Source organism: Ranitomeya variabilis, chromosome 7 (assembly GCF_051348905.1).
Source record: "Ranitomeya variabilis isolate aRanVar5 chromosome 7, aRanVar5.hap1, whole genome shotgun sequence".
In the NCBI taxonomy this organism is placed as follows: Eukaryota; Metazoa; Chordata; class Amphibia; order Anura; family Dendrobatidae; genus Ranitomeya; species Ranitomeya variabilis.
The window spans coordinates 124,827,939-124,847,406 of record NC_135238.1 but is presented as its reverse complement, the minus strand read 5'-3'; the positions used below and the strand labels follow the sequence as shown (position 1 = coordinate 124,847,406).

The window sequence follows — 19,468 nt, the reverse complement described above, 5'->3', positions numbered from 1 at the left end:
TATTGGCTACACATGATGCTCAATACTGTGTAATGGCCCCACATGATGCTCAATACTGTATAATGGCCCCACATGATGCTCAATACTGTATAGTAGCCACACATGATGCTCCATACTGTATAATGGCGACACATTATGCTCCATATACTGTATAATGGCCACACATGATATTGCATACAGTATAATGGCCACACATTGTTACTCCTACACATGTGGCTCCGCTCCGTACACCTTGGACACACGGCTCCACTCTGTACACCTCATACACACACGGCTGCACTCCATACATTTTGTACACACAAGCCTCCGCTCCATACACCTTTCACACACGGCTCTGCTCCGTACACCTCGTACACCCCTGGGTCCGCTCCTTACACCTCGTACACACATGGCTCTGCTCCATACACCTTGTACACACCCAGCTCCGCTCAGTACACGTTGCACACATGGCTCCGCTCCATACACCTCATACACACGGCTCCGCTCCATACACCTCATACACACACAGCTCCGCTCCTTACACCTCGAACACACACAGCTCTGCTCCATACACCTCATACACACACGGCTCCACTCCGTACACCTCGAACACACACGGCTCCCCTCCATACACCTCGCATACACCCGTCTCCGCTCTGTACACCTCGCACACACACAGCTCCGCTCCATACACCTCGTACACATGTGGCTCCGCTCTGTACACTTCATACACACACACCTCCGCTCCGTGCACCTCGTACACACACGGCTCTGCTACATCCACACTGTAAACCCCTCCTGACCCCACACATAAGCTTACCCTCATCCAGCACAGCAGAGTCCTGCAATACATGGGGGCCTTTGATCATATGACTCCTAACTCCTCCCCTCCTGTGACCTCATCACAGGTCCTGTGCGCACAGAGCATTGGCAGCCATATATGTGTTGTGTGCCTCTCTGCAGGTGGATGGAAGCAGCTCTACAGTGCGGGACGGTGGGGCACTCTCAAAATCGAACTGCCTCGTGGGATACGGGATGGTTGGGAGGTGTGGTACCGGATCGCTGCTCTGAATCTTGCTGCTTTTTTAACAAGTGGTTCCAGCGAACCGTGGAGAATTGGCCGAATCCCACCCCTGCTTACAGGTGCAAAATCTGCACTTTCAGGAGGCGACCGGGTAGAAGACAAAGCAAAGGAACTGAAATGCACTTTAAACCAAACAATCTAAAACCATGTACTTGTTCTGGCCTCACCATTCAGCTAATGGTACTCGGGCCTACGAAATTACACAAAACGTCCTGTCACCTGCATGCACCAGAAGAAGGTGTTTTAATTGGGCATGTAGCAGGCACAGATTAACCACTGCTCTCTCTCCCTGAAGCATCTACACTACTACCACCAGCAACACAATCATGCCCACTATTTGATGTTCTCTTTATTGTTTTCACCAAAAAAAAGTGAGGAGTATTACATGGCCTGTATACAAAGAAAGAGGCCATCAGGCCCCAAAAACTGCAGAGAATTATATGGCCTTTATACAAAGAGAGGCCAGCAAATTATTACACTAGCTGTTTTCAGAGTGCCCAAAATAAATAAATAAAAAAATAAATGCAAAAACCATGTTGGCTACCCCCTTCCTCCTACGCCTCTTCCACCTATACCTCAACCTCTTCAAAATTCAAAGTTTTTATAAAAAAAAAAAAAAAAATGGCACAATTTTCCGAGACCTGTAGTGTCTCCATTTTTCGGTACCTGGGGATGTATGGTATCTTACTTTTTGTGTGCTGAGTTGATGTTTTTATGTATACCATTTTGGGGTAGATATGGTCTGTTGCTTGCTTGTTATTGCATTTTATTGAAATCAGCCTTAGTGGTTCAATTTGTCCACTAATAAAACATCCCCATAATAATAATTCAGTATAGCAATGGGGGTCCTGTCTAGATAAAGATAAAATCTAACCTTTATTATCAACTTTTAAAATAAAATTTGGACTTCCACAACAGTGACACAAAAAAAAAATCAGTAACATAAAGTGCTTGTGCTTAACGGTGCTTAATTAAAAAAAATGGCTGGGTTTCACCAAATATCCTTCTCCCATAGCAGACTTCACCATGGAGCAGAGCAGACTATATGCTTGTTAATATTCACATGAGGGGGGAAGAGGACATCTATTCGTCCCTGTCACACCCCTGTATACAGTAGCTCCCATCCTTACAAGGACTGTGCCCGAGTATGTACTGCTATGAGATACCCACCATCACTCAAATGATGTATAAATTCCCTACGCGTTTCCTCTCCATTGAAGGGGAGGGGAGTCTAAAGATAAATATAAAAAGTGGGAGCTCAACAATTAGTTCTTCAATATAGAGTAAGAACCCTGCAATGGCAGGTATCCTCCCGTCTAGGCGTAACCGTTTGCATCACTTGCCCTATCTTAAGTGTGTCTAGTGATGCAACACTTAAGTCAGGGCAAGTGATGCAAACGGTCACGCCTAGACAGGAGGATACCTGCCTTTGCAGGGTTTACTCTATATTGAAGAACTAATTGTTGAACTCCAAAAATCAACCTGAAATGGATATAAAATATCCGTATTCGCGCTAATAAAAACCCTGAAGGGAAAAAATTGAGTAAATAAATGCACAAAGATACCACCTACAATAGGTTCATGTCCTAAGAACACACCCCCCCGTTAATATAAATAATAAATGGCCTGATAATAGGTGAAAATGTTCTGAATGTCACAAGCAATCTTACCTAAAAGAAACGTTCATTGCCGCAGGCAAGATGCTTGATTACAGGCTGTGTTCACCCACGATGGATAAGGTGCTTGGTTGCAGGCTGTGTTCTCCAACGACGGCTGATGGTGTAATGCTGAAGGTGGTAGTAACTGGTTCTGCTCACATGCGGCAGCTGCCCATTCCTGAGGAAGGAGACAGACGTCTCCGAAACGCGTTGACACTTTGTGGTCCCTACCGCCATCCGTAGTGCACCTTTAGTCATGTGGGCGGTCACGTTACTCACACCGGCACGCAGGCGCTCTCCCAGCGCCGTTTTCACTCTGCGCACTCAGCAGGATATCGATCTGCATGCACGAGTATACGCCGCTGCAAGTGTGAGCTCAACCCAGCGTCACGCTGCTACCAGCCGGGGCAGCTGCCGCATGTGAGCAGAACCAGTTACTACCACCTTCAGCATTACACCATCAGCCGTCGCTGGAGAACACAGCCTGCAACCAAGCACCTTATCCATCGTGGGTGAACACAGCCTGTAATCAAGCATCTTGCCTGCGGCAATGAACGTTTCTTTTAGGTAAGATTGCTTGTGACATTCAGAACATTTTCACCTATTATCAGGCCATTTATTATTTATATTAACGTGGGGGGGGTGTTCTTAGGACATGAACCTATTGTAGGTGGTATCTTTGTGCATTTATTAACTCAATTTTTTCCCTTCAGGGTTTTTATTAGCGCGAATACGGATATTTTATATCCATTTCAGGTTGATTTTTGTTTTTTATACAATCATTGGTGGTGATTGTTTTATTCGCAGCAGGAGTATTAACCCTATAATACTTGGCGCCACTCAGTCTTTTTATTTCTAATTGTTGAACTCCAACTGTTCACAGACTGCTCTAAAAAATAAAGGGAACGCTTAAACAACAGAATATAACTCCAAGTAAATCAAACTTCTGTGAAATCAAACTGTCCACTTAGGAAGCAACACTGTTCGACAATCAATTTCACATGCTGTTGTGCAAATGGAATAGACAACAGATGGAAATTATTGGCAATTATCAAGACACACTCACAAAAGGAGTGGTTCTGCAGGTGGGGACCACAGACCACATCTCTGTGCCAAAGCTTTCTGGCTGATGTTTTGGTCACTTTTGAATGTTGGTTGTGCTTTCACACTCGTGGTAGCATGAGACGGACTCTACAACCCACACAAGTGGCTCAGGTAGTGCAGCTCATCCAGGATGGCAAATTAATGCGAGCTGTGGCAAGAAGGTTTGCTGTGTCTGTAAGTGTAGTGTCCAGAGGCACAAGAAGACAGGCCAGTACACCAGGAGACGTGGAGGGGGCCGTAGGAGGGCAGCAACCCTGCAGTAGGACCGCTATCTCTGCCTTTGTGCAAGGAGGAACAGGAGGAGCACTGCCTGCCAGAGCCCTGCAAATGGAGCTGGGAGTTTAGTGTTCCCTTTATGTTTTTTGAGCAGTGTATTTATCTTTAGACTCCCATGATGAATCCCCTTCAATGGGGAGGAAACGTGTAGGGAATTTATACATCATTTGAGTGATGGTGGGTATCCTATATCAGTACATAGTCAGGGACTGTTCTTGTAAGGACGGGAGCTATACAGGAGCACAACAGGGCAGAATAGATGTCCTCTTCTTCCCCTCAGGTGAATATTAACAGGCATATAGTCTACTCCGGTCCATGGTGAAGTCTGCTATGGGAGAAGGATATTTGCTGAGACCAAACCATTTTCTTAATTGAGCACTGTTAAGCACAAGCACTTTATACTATGGGTTTTTTTTGTGTCACTGTTGTGGAAGGAAGTCCAGATTTTATTTTAAAAGCTTATAATAAAGGTCAGATTTTATCTTTATCAAGACAGGACCCTTGTTGCATTTTATTGCAATGTTGCAGCGAACAAAAAACATAATTCTGGCATTTAGATTTTTTTATTGTTACATCATTTACTTAATTTTTTTTTTTTTTTTTAATTCTACTTTATACTTGCTTCAATAGTTTCCTTAAGAGACTTAAAGCTAAAGCTGCAATGTGCAGCCAGAGGCCTTATGGAATACAGGCACATGACCAAAGACGAATACAGCTCTGGGAAAAATTAAGAGACCACCACATCAAAACCCTGTCATGGGCAGCCCAATCTCTAGACCTGAACCCCATTGAAAACCCCTGGAATGTAATCAAGAGGATGGTGAATAGTCACAAGCCATCAAACAAAGAAGAACTGCTTAAATTTTTGCGCCAGGAGCAGTGTGAAAGCATGCCAAGACACATGAAAGCTGTGATTAAAAATCATGGTTAATCTACAAAATATTGATTTCTGAACTGTTACTGAATTAAAACATTAGCATTGATGATTGTAAATGATTATGAACTTGTTTTCTTTGCATTATTTGAGGTCTGAAAGCACGGTTTGTTTGCTTTTAATTTTGACCATTTCTCCTTTTCAGAAAAAAAATAAAAAATTTATTGCTTGGAAATTCGGAGACATGTTGTCAGAAGTTTATAGAATAAATTAACAATTTGCATTTTACTCAGAAATCTAATATATAAAGCTGAATGTGTGTGTGTATGTGTGTATGTCCGGGATTGGCATCTGCACCGTCGCAGCTACAGCCGCAAAATTTTGGACAGTCACACGTCTGGACTGCGAGAGCGTCATAGGCTATGTTGTAAGGCGAAATTTTAACCCCGCGCGTTCCAATTCACCAAACAATTTTGCCCCTATCTACATAATGGGGAAAAAGTGAAAGGAAAAGTGTTGGAGGCAAATTGACAGCCAGGAGGAGATGGCATACAGGTATATACTATATACAGGGGAGATGATATACAGCTACATATTATATACAGGAGGAGATGACATACAGGTATATACTATATACAGGGGAAATGACATACATGTATATACTATATACAGGAGGAGATGACATACAGGTATATACTATATACAGGGGAGATGACACACAGCTATATATTATATACAGGAGGAGATGACATACAGGTATATACTATATACAGGGGAGATGACATACACGTATATACTATATACAGGAGGAGATGACATGCAGCTATATATTATATACAGGAGGAGATGACATATAGGTATATACTAAACACAGGGGAGATGACATATAGGTATATACTATATACAGGGGAGATGACATACAGGTATATACTATATACAGGGGAGATGACTTACAGGTATATCTAATATATAAAGCTGAATGTGTGTGTATGTGTGTGTGTGTGTATGTCCGGGATTGGCACCTGCACTGTCGCAGCTACAGCCACAAAATTTTGCACAGTCACACGTCTGGACCCTGAGAGCGTCATAGGCTTTGTTGTGAGGCGAAATTTTAACCCAGCGCGTTCCAATTCACCAAACAATTTTGCCCCTATCTACATAATGGGGAAAAAGTGAAAGGAAAAGTGTTGAAGGCAAATTGACAGCTGCCAGATGTGAACAAGGGGGACTTAAAGAGTGAGAGCAATGGCGCCAAAGAGAATATACCGTACAGTTGCTAAGGTGGGGCCCCGACAAGGGATTCTCACCACACACGGGGATATGAACACACACACAAAATGCGCCACACGCTATCACGTGCTTGAACACATATACCACCCTCCGCACACATTTCACCACACATACACCAACCTCGCCACATAAAAGTCGAAACACAAAAGTCGCCGCTCAAAACTCGCCACGCGCAAAACTCGCCACATGTAAAACTAGGCTCACGCAAAACTCGCCACCCATGCAAAACTCACCTCATGGAAAACTCGCCGCATGCAAAACTTGCACACGTGGAAAAATTGCCACATGCACAAAAGTTGCAACACATGCAAAAGTTGCCTCACACAAAACTTGCACATACTCAAAACGCACCACACATAAAATTCGCCACATGCAAAACTCGCCATGTGCAAAACTTGCTGCACACAACTTGCTACACTAACCTGTCACATGCAACTCGACACACAAAAAGTTGCTACACGCATGTCGCCACACAAAACTCATCTCACAAAAGTTGCTACATGCATGTCGCCACACGCAACTCAACACACACAACTTGACACATGAAACTCGCCCTAAAACACACACAAGTCTGGTATTATCCTTCAAAAATAAAAATCTGATTAATAAGCAGACAAACTACAAGAGCAACAACTGTACCAAATAGGAAATATGGCAGCTGTCAGTCACATGACATGTATACAGGGGAGATGACATACAGGTAAATACTATATACAGGGGAGATAACACACAGGTGTATACTATATACAGGGGAGATGACACACAGGTATATACTATATACAGGGAAGATGACACACAGGTATATACTATATACAGGGGAGATGACACACAGGTATATACTACATGCAGGTGAGATGACACACAGGTATATACTATATACAGGGGAGGTGACACAGATATATACTATATACAGGAGGAGATGACACAGGTATATACTATATACAGGAGGAAATGACACACAAGTATATACTATATACAGGGGAGATGACACACAGATATATACTTTATACAGGAGCAGATGACACACATGTATATACTATATACAGGAGGAAATGACACACAGGTATATACTATATACAGGAGGAGATGACTTACAGGTATATACTATATACAGGAGGAGATGACACACGTATATACTATATACAAGAGGAGATAACATACTGGTATATACTATATAAAAGAGGAGATGACACATAGGTACATAGAGGAGGAGATGACGTAAAGCAGGTATATACTATATACAGGGGAGATGACATACAGTTATATACTATATACAGGAGATGACATACAGGTATATACTATATATAGGAGGAGATAACATACATGTATATAGTATATACAAAAGAGATGACATACAGGTATATACTATATACAGGAGGAGATGACATACAGCAGGTATATACTATATACAGGGGAGATGACATACAGTTATATACTATATACAGGAGATGACATACAGGTATATACTATATATAGGAGGAGATAACATACATGTATATAGTATATACAAAAGAGATGACATACAGGTATATACTATATACAGGAGATGACATACAGGTGTATACTATATATAAGGGAGATGACAAACATGTATATACTGAGGGGAAAATGAGGGGTGTGAGGTGAAAATGAAAAGGTGTGAGTGCAAAATGAGAGGAGTGAGGGAAAATAGTGGAGTGATCAGAAAATGACAGATGTGAGGTCGAAATGACAAGTGTTAGGGGGGAATGAGAGGAGTGAGGGGGAAAATGAGAGATGTGAGGGGGAAAATGAGAGGTGTGATGGGAAAATAAGAGAAGTGAGGTGCTATAACTAACCACAGATATTTACTATGCCCAGGCAACGCCGGGCTCTTTAGCTAGTATACCTATAAAGAGAAAAAGCAGATAAACTGAACATTTTGCAGTGGTCTCTTAATTTTTGCCAGAGCTATATATACATCATAGGTCGTGAAGAGGTTAAAACAGCTACAAGCATGTATAAATACGTTGTTGTGTAAAATTCTGCATACAGGTTTCCATTAAAAGGGTTGTTGTCACGCCAGGGGAGGTATAGGCTCAGTGAGTGGCATGAAGGGAGAAGGGAAACAGGAAAAGGAAGGCCCTGACGAAGGGCAGTGGGTGAGATGGTAACCTCTCAACACTTACCTAATGCTGAACTGTGCACAAACTATCACCCTGGATGGATCCTTTCCCCCATGCACCATCACGTGCTGACCCTGGGTTGACCCTGGGCTTGCCTAACTAGTGAGATGAACAGCAAGACACTGGACTTACTGCTACCACAACACTACACAGGAAAGGAGACAAGCAGGAGAAAACACACAAACAAATAAAACTCCATGGCATCAGTGGAAAACAACAGCTTCTCTTAAGGTACCGTCACATTTAGCGACGCTGCAGCGATCCAGACAACGATCCCGATCGCTGCAGCGTCGCTGTTTGGTCGCTGGAGAGCTGTCACACAGACCGCTCTCCAGCGACCAACGATGCCGAGGTCCCCGGGTAACCAGGGTAAACATCGGGTTACTAAGCGCAGGGCCGCGCTTAGTAACCCGATGTTTACCCTGGTTACCAGCGTAAAAGTAAAAAAAAAAAACACTACATACTTACCTTCCTCTGTCTGTCCCCCGGCGTTCTGCTTCTCTGCACTGTGTAAGCACAGCGGCCGGAAAGCAGAGCAGTGATATCACCGCTGTGCCCTGCTTTCCGGCTGGCACTTACACAGTGCAGAGAAGCACAGCGCCGGGGGACAGACAGCGGAATGTAAGTGTGTAGTGTTTTTTTTTTTTTTACTTTTACGCTGGTAACCAAGGTAAATATCGGGTTACTAAGCGCGGCCCTGCGCTTAGTAACCCGATGTTTACCCTGGTTACCAGTGAAGACATCGCTGGATCGGTGTCACACACACCGATCCAGCGATGTCTGCTGGAGATCCAGCGACGAAATAAGGTGCTGGCCTCCTAGCTCCGACCAACAACATCACAGCAGGATCCAGATCGCTGCTGCGTGTCAAACACAACGATATCGCTATCCAGGACCCTGCAACGTCACGGATCGCTAGCGATATCGTTGTTAAGTTGTTCAGTGTGAAGGTATCTTTAGGAACACCATCTCCAGAGAAGTTAGGCTCAGGATAGAAACCCTATTGCTAGAATAGGAGGAAGATAAGAATGGGTTTAAATAATGAAATGAGAGTGGTCCCAATGAGCAGCAGCTGACATAAAGGCCAAATGGAATCTGAGCAGATTTAAACCAGGAACTTTTAACCCCATCTGTGTTATAAAAAAACAATAAACCTTCATCACTCATGTGAATGGCCTCATAGAATCCAAAGAGGACTTGTGATCAGCTAATCTGTGTGATCTTCTGATCCCAGATGCACCACAGGTCTCATTAGAGTGCAGCACATTCGTGACACTACTCACTCTTTCTACGAGGGGCCACTAGACCATCAGGACAAGTGTCATGATTGGACTGGTGAGTAAACTGGGACCAGAGGCACCTTCCTGGCCCTAGCACTAGGGGGCACCCTAGCTCACCCTGTTCCCCAGGATAACTCAGATGGTGAGGATGCCGTGGCCTCCGCCCCTGCCCTAGCTGCAGTCCTGCGTCTGTCCCCCTCCCCACCTGGGGAAGAAAGGCGCAACCCGACAGACAGAGGAACAAAGACAAGGGTAAAAGAAAATTCCACTCACACAAATTTTACTCTCACAAATAACAGAGGTATTCACCAGGATGTGAGGGACGGGAGAAAAAAATAAGGCAGGTGAGGATGAGGAATTTCCAAGTGTACAAACCAAGCAATGGTCGCACAATAAACTCCACCAGCTCTCCAAACACCAGCTTCTCCCTCTCCGGATCTATGTAGCAAGTGCTAACTCAGACAAGGACCTGGCCAGAAGGCCTAGCTTTTATAGGAGAGAGGAGTGGCTAACTGGGCACAGCTGAATGCATTTCCCCATGGCCGATTAACCCCTGTCCTGCTGAAAGAAAACAAACACATTTAATACACCACAGAAGTGCTTCCTCTCAGCGGCGAAGCAGGAGCCATCAGACGCTGCAGTTTTCTGGCACTGCTCTGTCATGGTAACTCTGTGACAACAAGGTTGACCTGCATAGAAAGAACAAACCAATTTATGGTGTACGGCACTGAGGTTGGTGCAGTGTGACAGATAGGCAGTGACCCAGGAAAGTTCAAAACAAAGTCTCTTTTAATAGTCAGCGTACTTACAAATCAGAAAGTAAATAGGATCCTCCAGATCGCATCCGGGAAACAAGATAGTCCATAACTGGGACCAGTTACCATGGGCGACTGCACCACCATGTACGCTGAGGGGTGCCAGGCCTTTTCACTCCACTTGGCTGCGTGTTGCTTCACACAGGCTGAAGCTATGGCAGAGCCTTCTGCTCTGTAGGCTTGAAAAACAAGACTGACACACCCAACCCCACTGCTGCAGGAGTTTTACAAGGAACCTGTGGCCATAGGCCATATGAATGACCCGAGCCGGGGGAGGAAACGGACCGCCCCATTACCATCTACCATCCTGTAGTCTGTTTAAAAAATAAAAGCCCATTGCAGGTTTTCCTAAAATCTGCCTTGGACAAATAGCTTTTCCAAGACAAACACTTACTTTAATTTTGCACTGCAATCACAGCTATACCTGTGACTGCAATGCACTCCAGCGGCCTCAGTACGTTGTTGTGCGCATTCTGGGAGACACATAGCAACCCTCGCATATAACACTAGTCACTGCCTCACATACCCGCCTCTGTTAAAACTTGTGGGTTGAACATTTGTCACCATACAGGAGACCCGTGACAGGGCATCCGCATTTCCCTGTGACTTCCCTGCTCGATGTTTCGTGGTAAAATTGAAATTTTGCAAAGATAGGAACCATCAGGTGACCCAAGCATTCCTCTCCTTGGCATTCTTCATCCAGACCAAGGGCGAATGATTTGTCACCAAGAGAAATGGTCGACCGAGCAAAAAATAGCATAGGGACTCCAAGGCCCACTTAACAGCCAGGCATTCCTTCTCCACTATGCTATAATTTTTCTCAGCCGGGGTGAGTTTCTTACTTAAGTAGGTGACCGGATGCTCTTCTCCGTTCACCTCTTGTGACAGGACTGCTCCAAGGCCCAAGTTAGAGGCATCTGTCTGCACAATGAAGCGTTTCTGAAAATTGGGGCTAATAAGGACAGGCTGTCCGCACAGCACCACCTTCATGGATTGGTACGTTTCCTCCACCTGGGGGTTCCACCGACCCATGACCGACTTCTTTCCCTTGAGGAGATTGGTAAGGGGTATTGTTCTCCCAGAGAAATTAGGTATAAACCTCCAGTAATACCCAACGATTCTGAGGAAAGCTCTCACCTGTTTGGTGGTAACAGGTCGGGGCCAGTTCTGAATGGCCTTGATTTTACGATCACGTAACCCAAGTACCGGGCTTCCTCGGGCCCTACCGCACATTTGTTGGCATTCGCCGTCAAGCCTGCAGCTCTGAATCTACTACCACTTGTACCTGGGACAAGTGGGTATGCCAGTCAGTACTAAAGATGATGATGTCATCCAAGTACGCTGATGTATACTTCCGATGGGGTTCCAGCACTATGTCCATCAACCTCTGGAACGTGGCTGGGGCCCCATATAGTCCAAAGGACAAGACTACATAATGGTAAAGGATCTCCGGTGTTATGAAGGCGGTCTTTTCCTTTGCCGACTTCGTAAGATGCACCTGCCATTAACCCTCGGTCAGATCGCTCTTTCAGCTCGTCCACCTGTAGCATTGGATAAAGGTCGAACGTCAACACCTCATTCAATTTAAAGAAGACATTAAAGAACCGTAATGATCCATCTGGCTTCAGGATTAGCACAAGTCATTCCTGGATTCCTCAATTACTCCCAGATGGAGCATTTGTCTACCTCACTCGTGATGGCTTGTCTAAGGGCCTCAGGCACCTGGTATGGTTTCATTCGCACACTTACATGAGGCTCGGTGACAATGTCATGCTGGAGGACGGAGGTATGAAGGGGTAGTTCTGAGAATGCATCTGAATTCTCTTGGACTAATTTCTGCACCTCTCGACGCTGCTGTTTCGAGAGAGTGTCTCCTATTTTTATCTCTCTCTCTCTGCCTCATCCTTGGCCAGTGACAGAGGGTTCCCTGATGATACAACCGGGGTCACCTCCGCAACCAAACATTCCCGGTCCTTTCATGTGTAGGAAGGAGAACCAGGCTAACAGTTCCCTTTGTGTTTCTGGGCCGAAACTGTCGGGGCTGTCACCCTTGTTTCAGGGGGAAGAGATCTCTGACTGGAGCAGTTCAGAAAACCTGACTGATGGGGGTGGGCCCAACATAAATAGCAGTCTGAGTGGGAAGTTGTGACTGCGCACCCAGCTAGTAAGACTGCTGACACAGACTACCCTGAGCCTAGCGAGACATCCGCTCTGGATAGTGATCAAGAAGTAGTGCATACCTTGGCTCCCCTACCACCGCGGAGGCACTGCTTAGTTCCTTCCTCACGTTGCCTGCTAAGGACCGGCCCATGCTTGTGGCTGTGTCCGCTGGACTGTGTGCTTCTACTGCGGCCTTGCCTACTGAACCTTCTGCTTCTTCTTCTGTGCTGCCGACCATCACCTCTACTCCACCGTGTGCACGGATCAGGAGATCACGTGCTGAAGAACCCAGAGAATTCATCATCGCAAGGAGAAAGTGCATCGCTCATCTGCGGGACCGGATCTGAGACATCTCGCGCCACCGAGGGATCTTCCAGCCACCTTCCTCCAACGCACAGAGACTGATACATTTGACTTTCCCCCATCTGCCAATCTACATCCTTTACCCTCCTGCTTGTACCATTACTGTTTCTATATGTATAAAGAACCACCTGTTAGCCCTTGCTCTGCCTCCTGTGTGTCACTGCATTCTACGCACCTGCTAGCATCCTACACATGCTTTCAATAGTTTGACATGATACAACTATTCAGATTTTCTTTTCCCGGACTGGTAAACTCAGTAGTTTACTTTCCCCACTTTTCCCGAGCTTCATATGGCCCTTGCCACTTGGCCATAAGCTTGCTTTCGATGGTGGGCACAAAGACTAAAACTCGATCACCTGCTTTAAAGGAGTGGACCGTGGCCTTTTTGTTATACACACAGCCTCGCGCTGCCTGAGCACGTACCAAATGCTCCTTTACGATAGGCATGACCGCTGCAAACCGGTCCTGTATATTGGCCACTTGTTTTATCACACTTCTATGTGGCGTAGGTTCCTGCTCCCTTCTCTGAACTTGCTTCAGTTTTTCATTGTCTTTTCTAAAATATGGTACCCAAAACTGGGCATAGTATTCCAGATGCAGCCTAACCAAGGAGGTGAAGAGGGGGATAATTTCTGTTGAGGAATTATAGTGGGGATTTCACATCCGAAATATTGAAATACTCAATGACTTCAATCAGGGGTTGATTAAGGGTAGCCAGGGCCCCGGGCTGTTCAGACACTGTGGGCCCCCCGGTTATGTGACGGGGTCATGCGACGGGGTCATCATATACCTGAACCAGATTATTCCAGAAAAATTGTTGCTGTGTGAAACTATAACCTGTCAAACATCCATTGATCTAGTCAATTTACCCTTCAGTTTAGTATATACTGTAGTATACAGTGTATAGTGTCAGTGTATAGGTAAAACTGACTCACCAGTGATGTCTCTAGGTGAAATCCTTCATCTTTCATCCAGCACAGACCGCCAACACTTCATTCAGCCATGACTCGTCTCTGCAGGAAATAACACAATTATCTCGAGCTCCGCTTGTAGAACACATTACTTAATTTTTCCCAACTTCTACATTACACCAATTTAAGAAAAAGAGGTGACAGTGTCACTCTACACAGTAACAGGACCGCCCCCCCATTTAAAACAGTGTCCTCAAAAAATAAAATAAATACATCACTGCAGTAATAATATCCCTTAATTAGCCACTATGGTAATAATAATATCCCCCATCCTGGCACCGTGTATCTCATTCCTGGCTCCAGCCATATGTTCCCTCCCATCTAGCCCTCATGACTATCCATTCTGCCCCATATGATCTCCTCATCCTGCCCCATCTGTCTCCATCGTATCCATCCTGCCCCATGATCCAATCCTGTCCCCATGTCTTTCATTCTGCCCCATGTCTCCAATCATGCCCCGTATCTACATTCTGCTCATGTCTCCAGTCCTGCCCCCAGTGTGTCCAGCATATTGCCCCTAGTGTGTCCAGCATTCTGCCCCAGTGTCTCCAGCATATTGCCCCTAGTGTGTCCAGCATTCTGCCCCAGTGTCTCCAGCATATTGCCCCCAGTGTATCCAGCATATTGCCCCCAGTGTGTCCAGCATATTGTCCCCAGTGTGTCCAGCATATTGCCCCCAGTGTGTCCAGCATATTGCCCTCAGTGTGTCCAGCATCTTTGTCCCCAGTGTCCAGCATCTCTGCCCCCAGTGTCTCCAGCATATTGCCCCCAGTGTATCCAGCATCTCTGCCCCCAGAGTCCAGCATCTCTGCCCCAAGTGTCCAGAATCTCTGCCCCGGGCCCCCCGGACTGCCGTTCGCAATTAAAAAAAAAAAAAAACAGTTCTCCTCACCTGTCTGCGCTCCTTCGGCGAAGCTCTCTCCTCGCAGCTGAAGCGCACACTCGCCGGCAACTGACAATGACATCAGATGCCAGCGACATACTCACTGCGGCTGATGTCAGCTGCCAGCCTCCGATTGGCTGGCGGATGTTAGCTATTGACGTGCGGGCGCGCGCCCGTACATCAACAGCGTTTAACTGCCGCAGCGCCGGTAGGGGCCCGGTGAACAGATGAGATGAGGCCCGATGCGGGCCCCCTCTGCCGACCGGGCCCATACGCCAGTCAGGGCAGTAATGCCCTGATGGCGGAGGGCAATGTGAGCGGTAGCCCAGGGCCCCCCACACCACTGGGCCCTGGGCTACCGCCCAGATTGACCCCATTATAATCCACCCCTGACTTCAATTCATCATCAATGACTTAAATTCATCAAGACCGGAATAAAATTTATGGTGTAAGTAACGCAACAGGTCTTTAAAATTCAGACAAGTGGGCATCACCATGTCCTTCCCCAACTTCATCCATTTTGGTAGAGTTAGCCAAAACAGGTGTGAAAACACTAAAACTTGCCATATTTTCACTTAACTTCATGCTGTTGTGAAACTTTTGAAATTGTTTTTAACCCAGTTTTCTTGCATAAAAGCCTTGATAATTTCAGGAAACTTTGTCAGCTCATCCTGAGTAAAAGACATAGTGCAGGATAGTTTGTGGATTAAGTCCGCACTGCCACAATAATACAGATTCAAACGTAATGAAAAGCTCTGGTGGTTTATTCAACGCGTTTCAAGGTCTATCTGACCTCTTCATCAGGAAAATACCACAAAGACATGTCTTATTGTGGCAGCGCGGACTTAATCCACAAACTATCCTGCACAATGTCTCTGAGAAGGTCGCGTGGCGGCCCGTGGATCTGCAGCAACCGATACGCACATGCTTTTGCTTTACACCATCAGGTGAGCAGTTCCCTGTTAAAAAACTGCACTTAATCTGAGGATAAGACCCTATATGCGCTTTTTGTCTCCCTAATCTACTACCATCCTGTGTAAAAAAAAGACTAAAAGAGCCTTTCATATGTATGTTCTAGGTAGATTAGGAATAAATTCATATAGCCAGATCCTTTGTTATAAATCAACAGTGAACAAAAATTTACAAGAGCAAAAAAGTTTCCCATGTTAATAATTGCAATGTATCCATAAAAATCAGCTATTATATGGATGATCCGAATGGAATCCTATTTTCTTTTGTGTACGCAGAGAGTTGAGTGGGCAGGTCTCATCCAAAATACAGAAGACAATAGTTCATGGTGACATTTTTCCCAAGCGGATATTTGTTCATGAAAAAAAAGAAAACCAGTCTGAATAGCCTAATGAAATAACACTGGTCATAATGCTGTCCTTGTGATGTCAGTTCTTTCTACAGACAGTATTCAGACACACCAAAATATGTTAATATGAACATAGGCTAAAGCTGTGTATTAACATTTTTACTAATCATTTTGTGAATGTAAAATGTAGAAACATCAGTGTATAAATCTATATAGCAATCTAGTCTTTGATGTGGGACTTACCACATCTTCATATGAGTCCAATTCCTGGTCTTCTGGTGATATAGTTTCATTTGTGCTGGAGGAATTCCACAGTCTAGCACCTGGAAGAGATTCATGGACTTAATATCATACAACTACTATTATATGATGGAAATTATTTTATGTACTAGAGAATTTATGAGTCTAATTAAAACTCCTGAAAAAGTTGCCATCAGTATTGAAATGTACTTCTCTTCCCTGCAGTACCACAGTAATCAGCAAACACTTTCACTACACAGCTCAACACTTTAGATAAATATTATACTAAGCCTTTGAGATTGGAAATAATGAAATAAAATATATATTTTATTAGAATGACAAGGTAAACTTCAGATCACTACAAGTCTACAGAATGCTTCATTTTGTGGCTGGTTCTCATGGAAAGGCAGTTTCATTGTGTCACATTATCACTGCCTGTCTGAGCGAAACTTAAAATCATTTCTCTTTCTGTTTATTTTATTTTGTGAATAAATAATATATTGTGCAGTTCTTTGCAGAGATTGCCATCACGCACATGCTTTCTTCACTTCACTGAGGCTCACAATCTAATTTCCTGTCACTCATTTGACCGTCAGATTTTTGCAAAACCCCTTTACAGAATTCTTCCAACAGCCACCACTAAAGGGAGCTATATGCAACCGTGTTTAGATGCTCTTTTATGCAGAATTACGTTTGCTTGCAGACTTCTCCCTCTGGTGGTAGTGAAGGACATACGGTTGCTTTTCACAAAATTAGAATATCATCAAAAAGTTACTGTAATTTATTTCAGTTCTTCAATACAAAAGGTGAACGTTAGGGGTCGAGTTCCCGCCTCTGCACAGGGAGCATCTCGAGCCATCTCCGCTGCAGTCTCCCATTCTTCTCTGGCCGCAGTGGAGCCTGCTTGGCGGAGACGTCAGTCCCAGCGTCTCACTCAGTCTGATACTGTGCAAAGGGTTACTGCTGCCTTTCCAGCTTCTGCCATTGTAGCCAGTACTGGTCAGCGGCGAGCAGACGTCTTTGGGACTAAGTCCTACTTTTCCCCTTCTGAGCATGCCCAGGGTAAGATCTCTCATTGGAGATCAAGGGTCACATGCTCAGGTACTGCAGCAACTCCCATTGGTCCTCTAGGAAGATCCTGAAGTTGCTCAAGTTCTGTGGCAGCCTCCCATTGGTTCTTCTGGGAAGGTCCTGAAGTTGCTGCAGCTATAAAAGGTTCACATGACCGCACGGCCATGTGCTAGTATCAATCTATGTTATGTGCTTTGCGCCAGTGTAGTCTTGTGTGTATGTATTTAGGGCCCCGGCTGAAATAAGCCCCTAGAATACCAGCACCTCCGGTGAGGAGTTTTGTGTGTATGTATTCAGGGTCCCAGCTGAAATAAGCCCCTAGTATACCGGCACCTCCGGTGAGGAGTTTGTGTTTGTGCGCAAGACCACTGACTGCTATCAGCTCAGCAGTTAATTGTGTACTCCTGTGTAGTCTAGCAGGGCACAGTGCTTTCTTTTGTCAGTGAATCTGTGAAGTAACAGAGTTTGCTTATATCGCCATATAGTGCCATTTGCTGGCAGCAGGTTCCTCCTGCACGGTGGACCCCGGGCTGCGAACGCACCAATAACTTCATTTATTTACTCGGTGCGTTCCGCTAGCCCTAACAGCGAATCTCATATATTATTACAAACAGAGTGATCTATTTAAAGTGTTTATTTCTGTTAATGTTGATGATTATGGCTTACAGCCAATGAAAATCCAAAAGTTATTATCTCAGTAAATTAGAATACTTTATAACACGAGCATTAAAAATTATTTTAAAATCCGAAATGTTGGCCTACTGAAATATATGTTCAGTAAATGCACTCAATACTTGGTTGGGGCTCTTTTTGCATCAATTACTGCATCAATGTGACGTGGCATGAGGCGATCAGCCTGTGGCAATGCTGAGGTGTTATGAAAGCTCAGGTTGCTTTGGTAGCAGACTTCAGTTTGTCTGCATTGATGGGTCTGGTGTCTCATCTTCCTCTTGAAAATACTCCATAGATTCTCTATAGGATTAAGGTCAGGCGAGTTTGATCAATCAAACACAGTGATACTGTTGTTTTTAAACCAGGTATTGGTACTTTTGGCAGTGTGGACAAGTGTCAAGAGAATGAAATGGAGAATGAAATTTCCATCTCCAAAAAGCTTGTCGGCAGAGGGAAGCATGAAGTGCTCTAAAATTTCCTGGTAGACAACTGCATTGACTTTGGTCTTGGTAAAACTCAGTGGACCTACACCAGCAGATGACATGGCTCCCCAAACTAGCAGTGATTGTGGAAACTTCACATTAGACCTCAAGCAGCTTGGATTGTGTGCCACTCCACAATTCCTCCAGACTCTGGGACATTGATTTCCAAATGAAATACAAAATTTACTTTTATCTGAAAACAACACCTTGGACCACTGAGCAACAGTCCAGTTCTTTTTCTCCTTGGCTCATGTAAGATTCTTCTGGCATTGTCTATTGGTCATGAGTGGCTTGGCATAAGGAATGTGACACTTGTAGCCCATGTCCTGGATACGTCTGTGTGTCGTGGCTCTCGAAGCAATGACTCCAGCAGCAGTCCACTCCTTGTGAATCTCCCCCAAATTTTTGAATGGACTTTTCTTAACAATCCTTTCAAGGCTGTCGTTATCCCTGTTGCTTGTGCACCTTTTTCTACCTTCCATTCAACTTTCCATTAATATGCTTGGATACAGCACTCTGTGAGCAGCCAGTTTCTTTAGCAATGGCCTTTTGTGGCTTTCCCTCCTTGTGGAGTGTGTCAATTACTGCCTTTTAGACATCTGTCAAGTCACCATTCTTCCCCATGATTGTGGAGCCTACAGAAACAGACTAAGTGTTAGGGCTAGCGGAACGCACCGAGTAAATATAGAGGTTTTATTATAATTGATGCATTCGCCCTCCGGGGTCCACCGTGCAGGAGAACCTGCTGCTAGCAAACGGCGGAACTATATGGTGGTATGAGCTAACCCTGCTACCTCACAGAGT

The 19,468-nt window shown here is 44.9% G+C and overlaps 1 protein-coding gene across 1 annotated transcript in view; it reads right to left on the bottom strand.

Annotated features, from left to right (window-relative positions):
• Positions 1-19,468, bottom strand: part of C7H2orf80 (chromosome 7 C2orf80 homolog) — a 513,500-nt gene that overhangs the window by 16,918 nt on the left and 477,114 nt on the right. Inside the window, exon 9 of the mRNA XM_077274320.1 lies at positions 16,443-16,522. Within this exon, the coding sequence (XP_077130435.1) occupies positions 16,443-16,522 (80 nt within the window). The remainder of the gene's footprint in view (positions 1-16,442; positions 16,523-19,468) is intronic.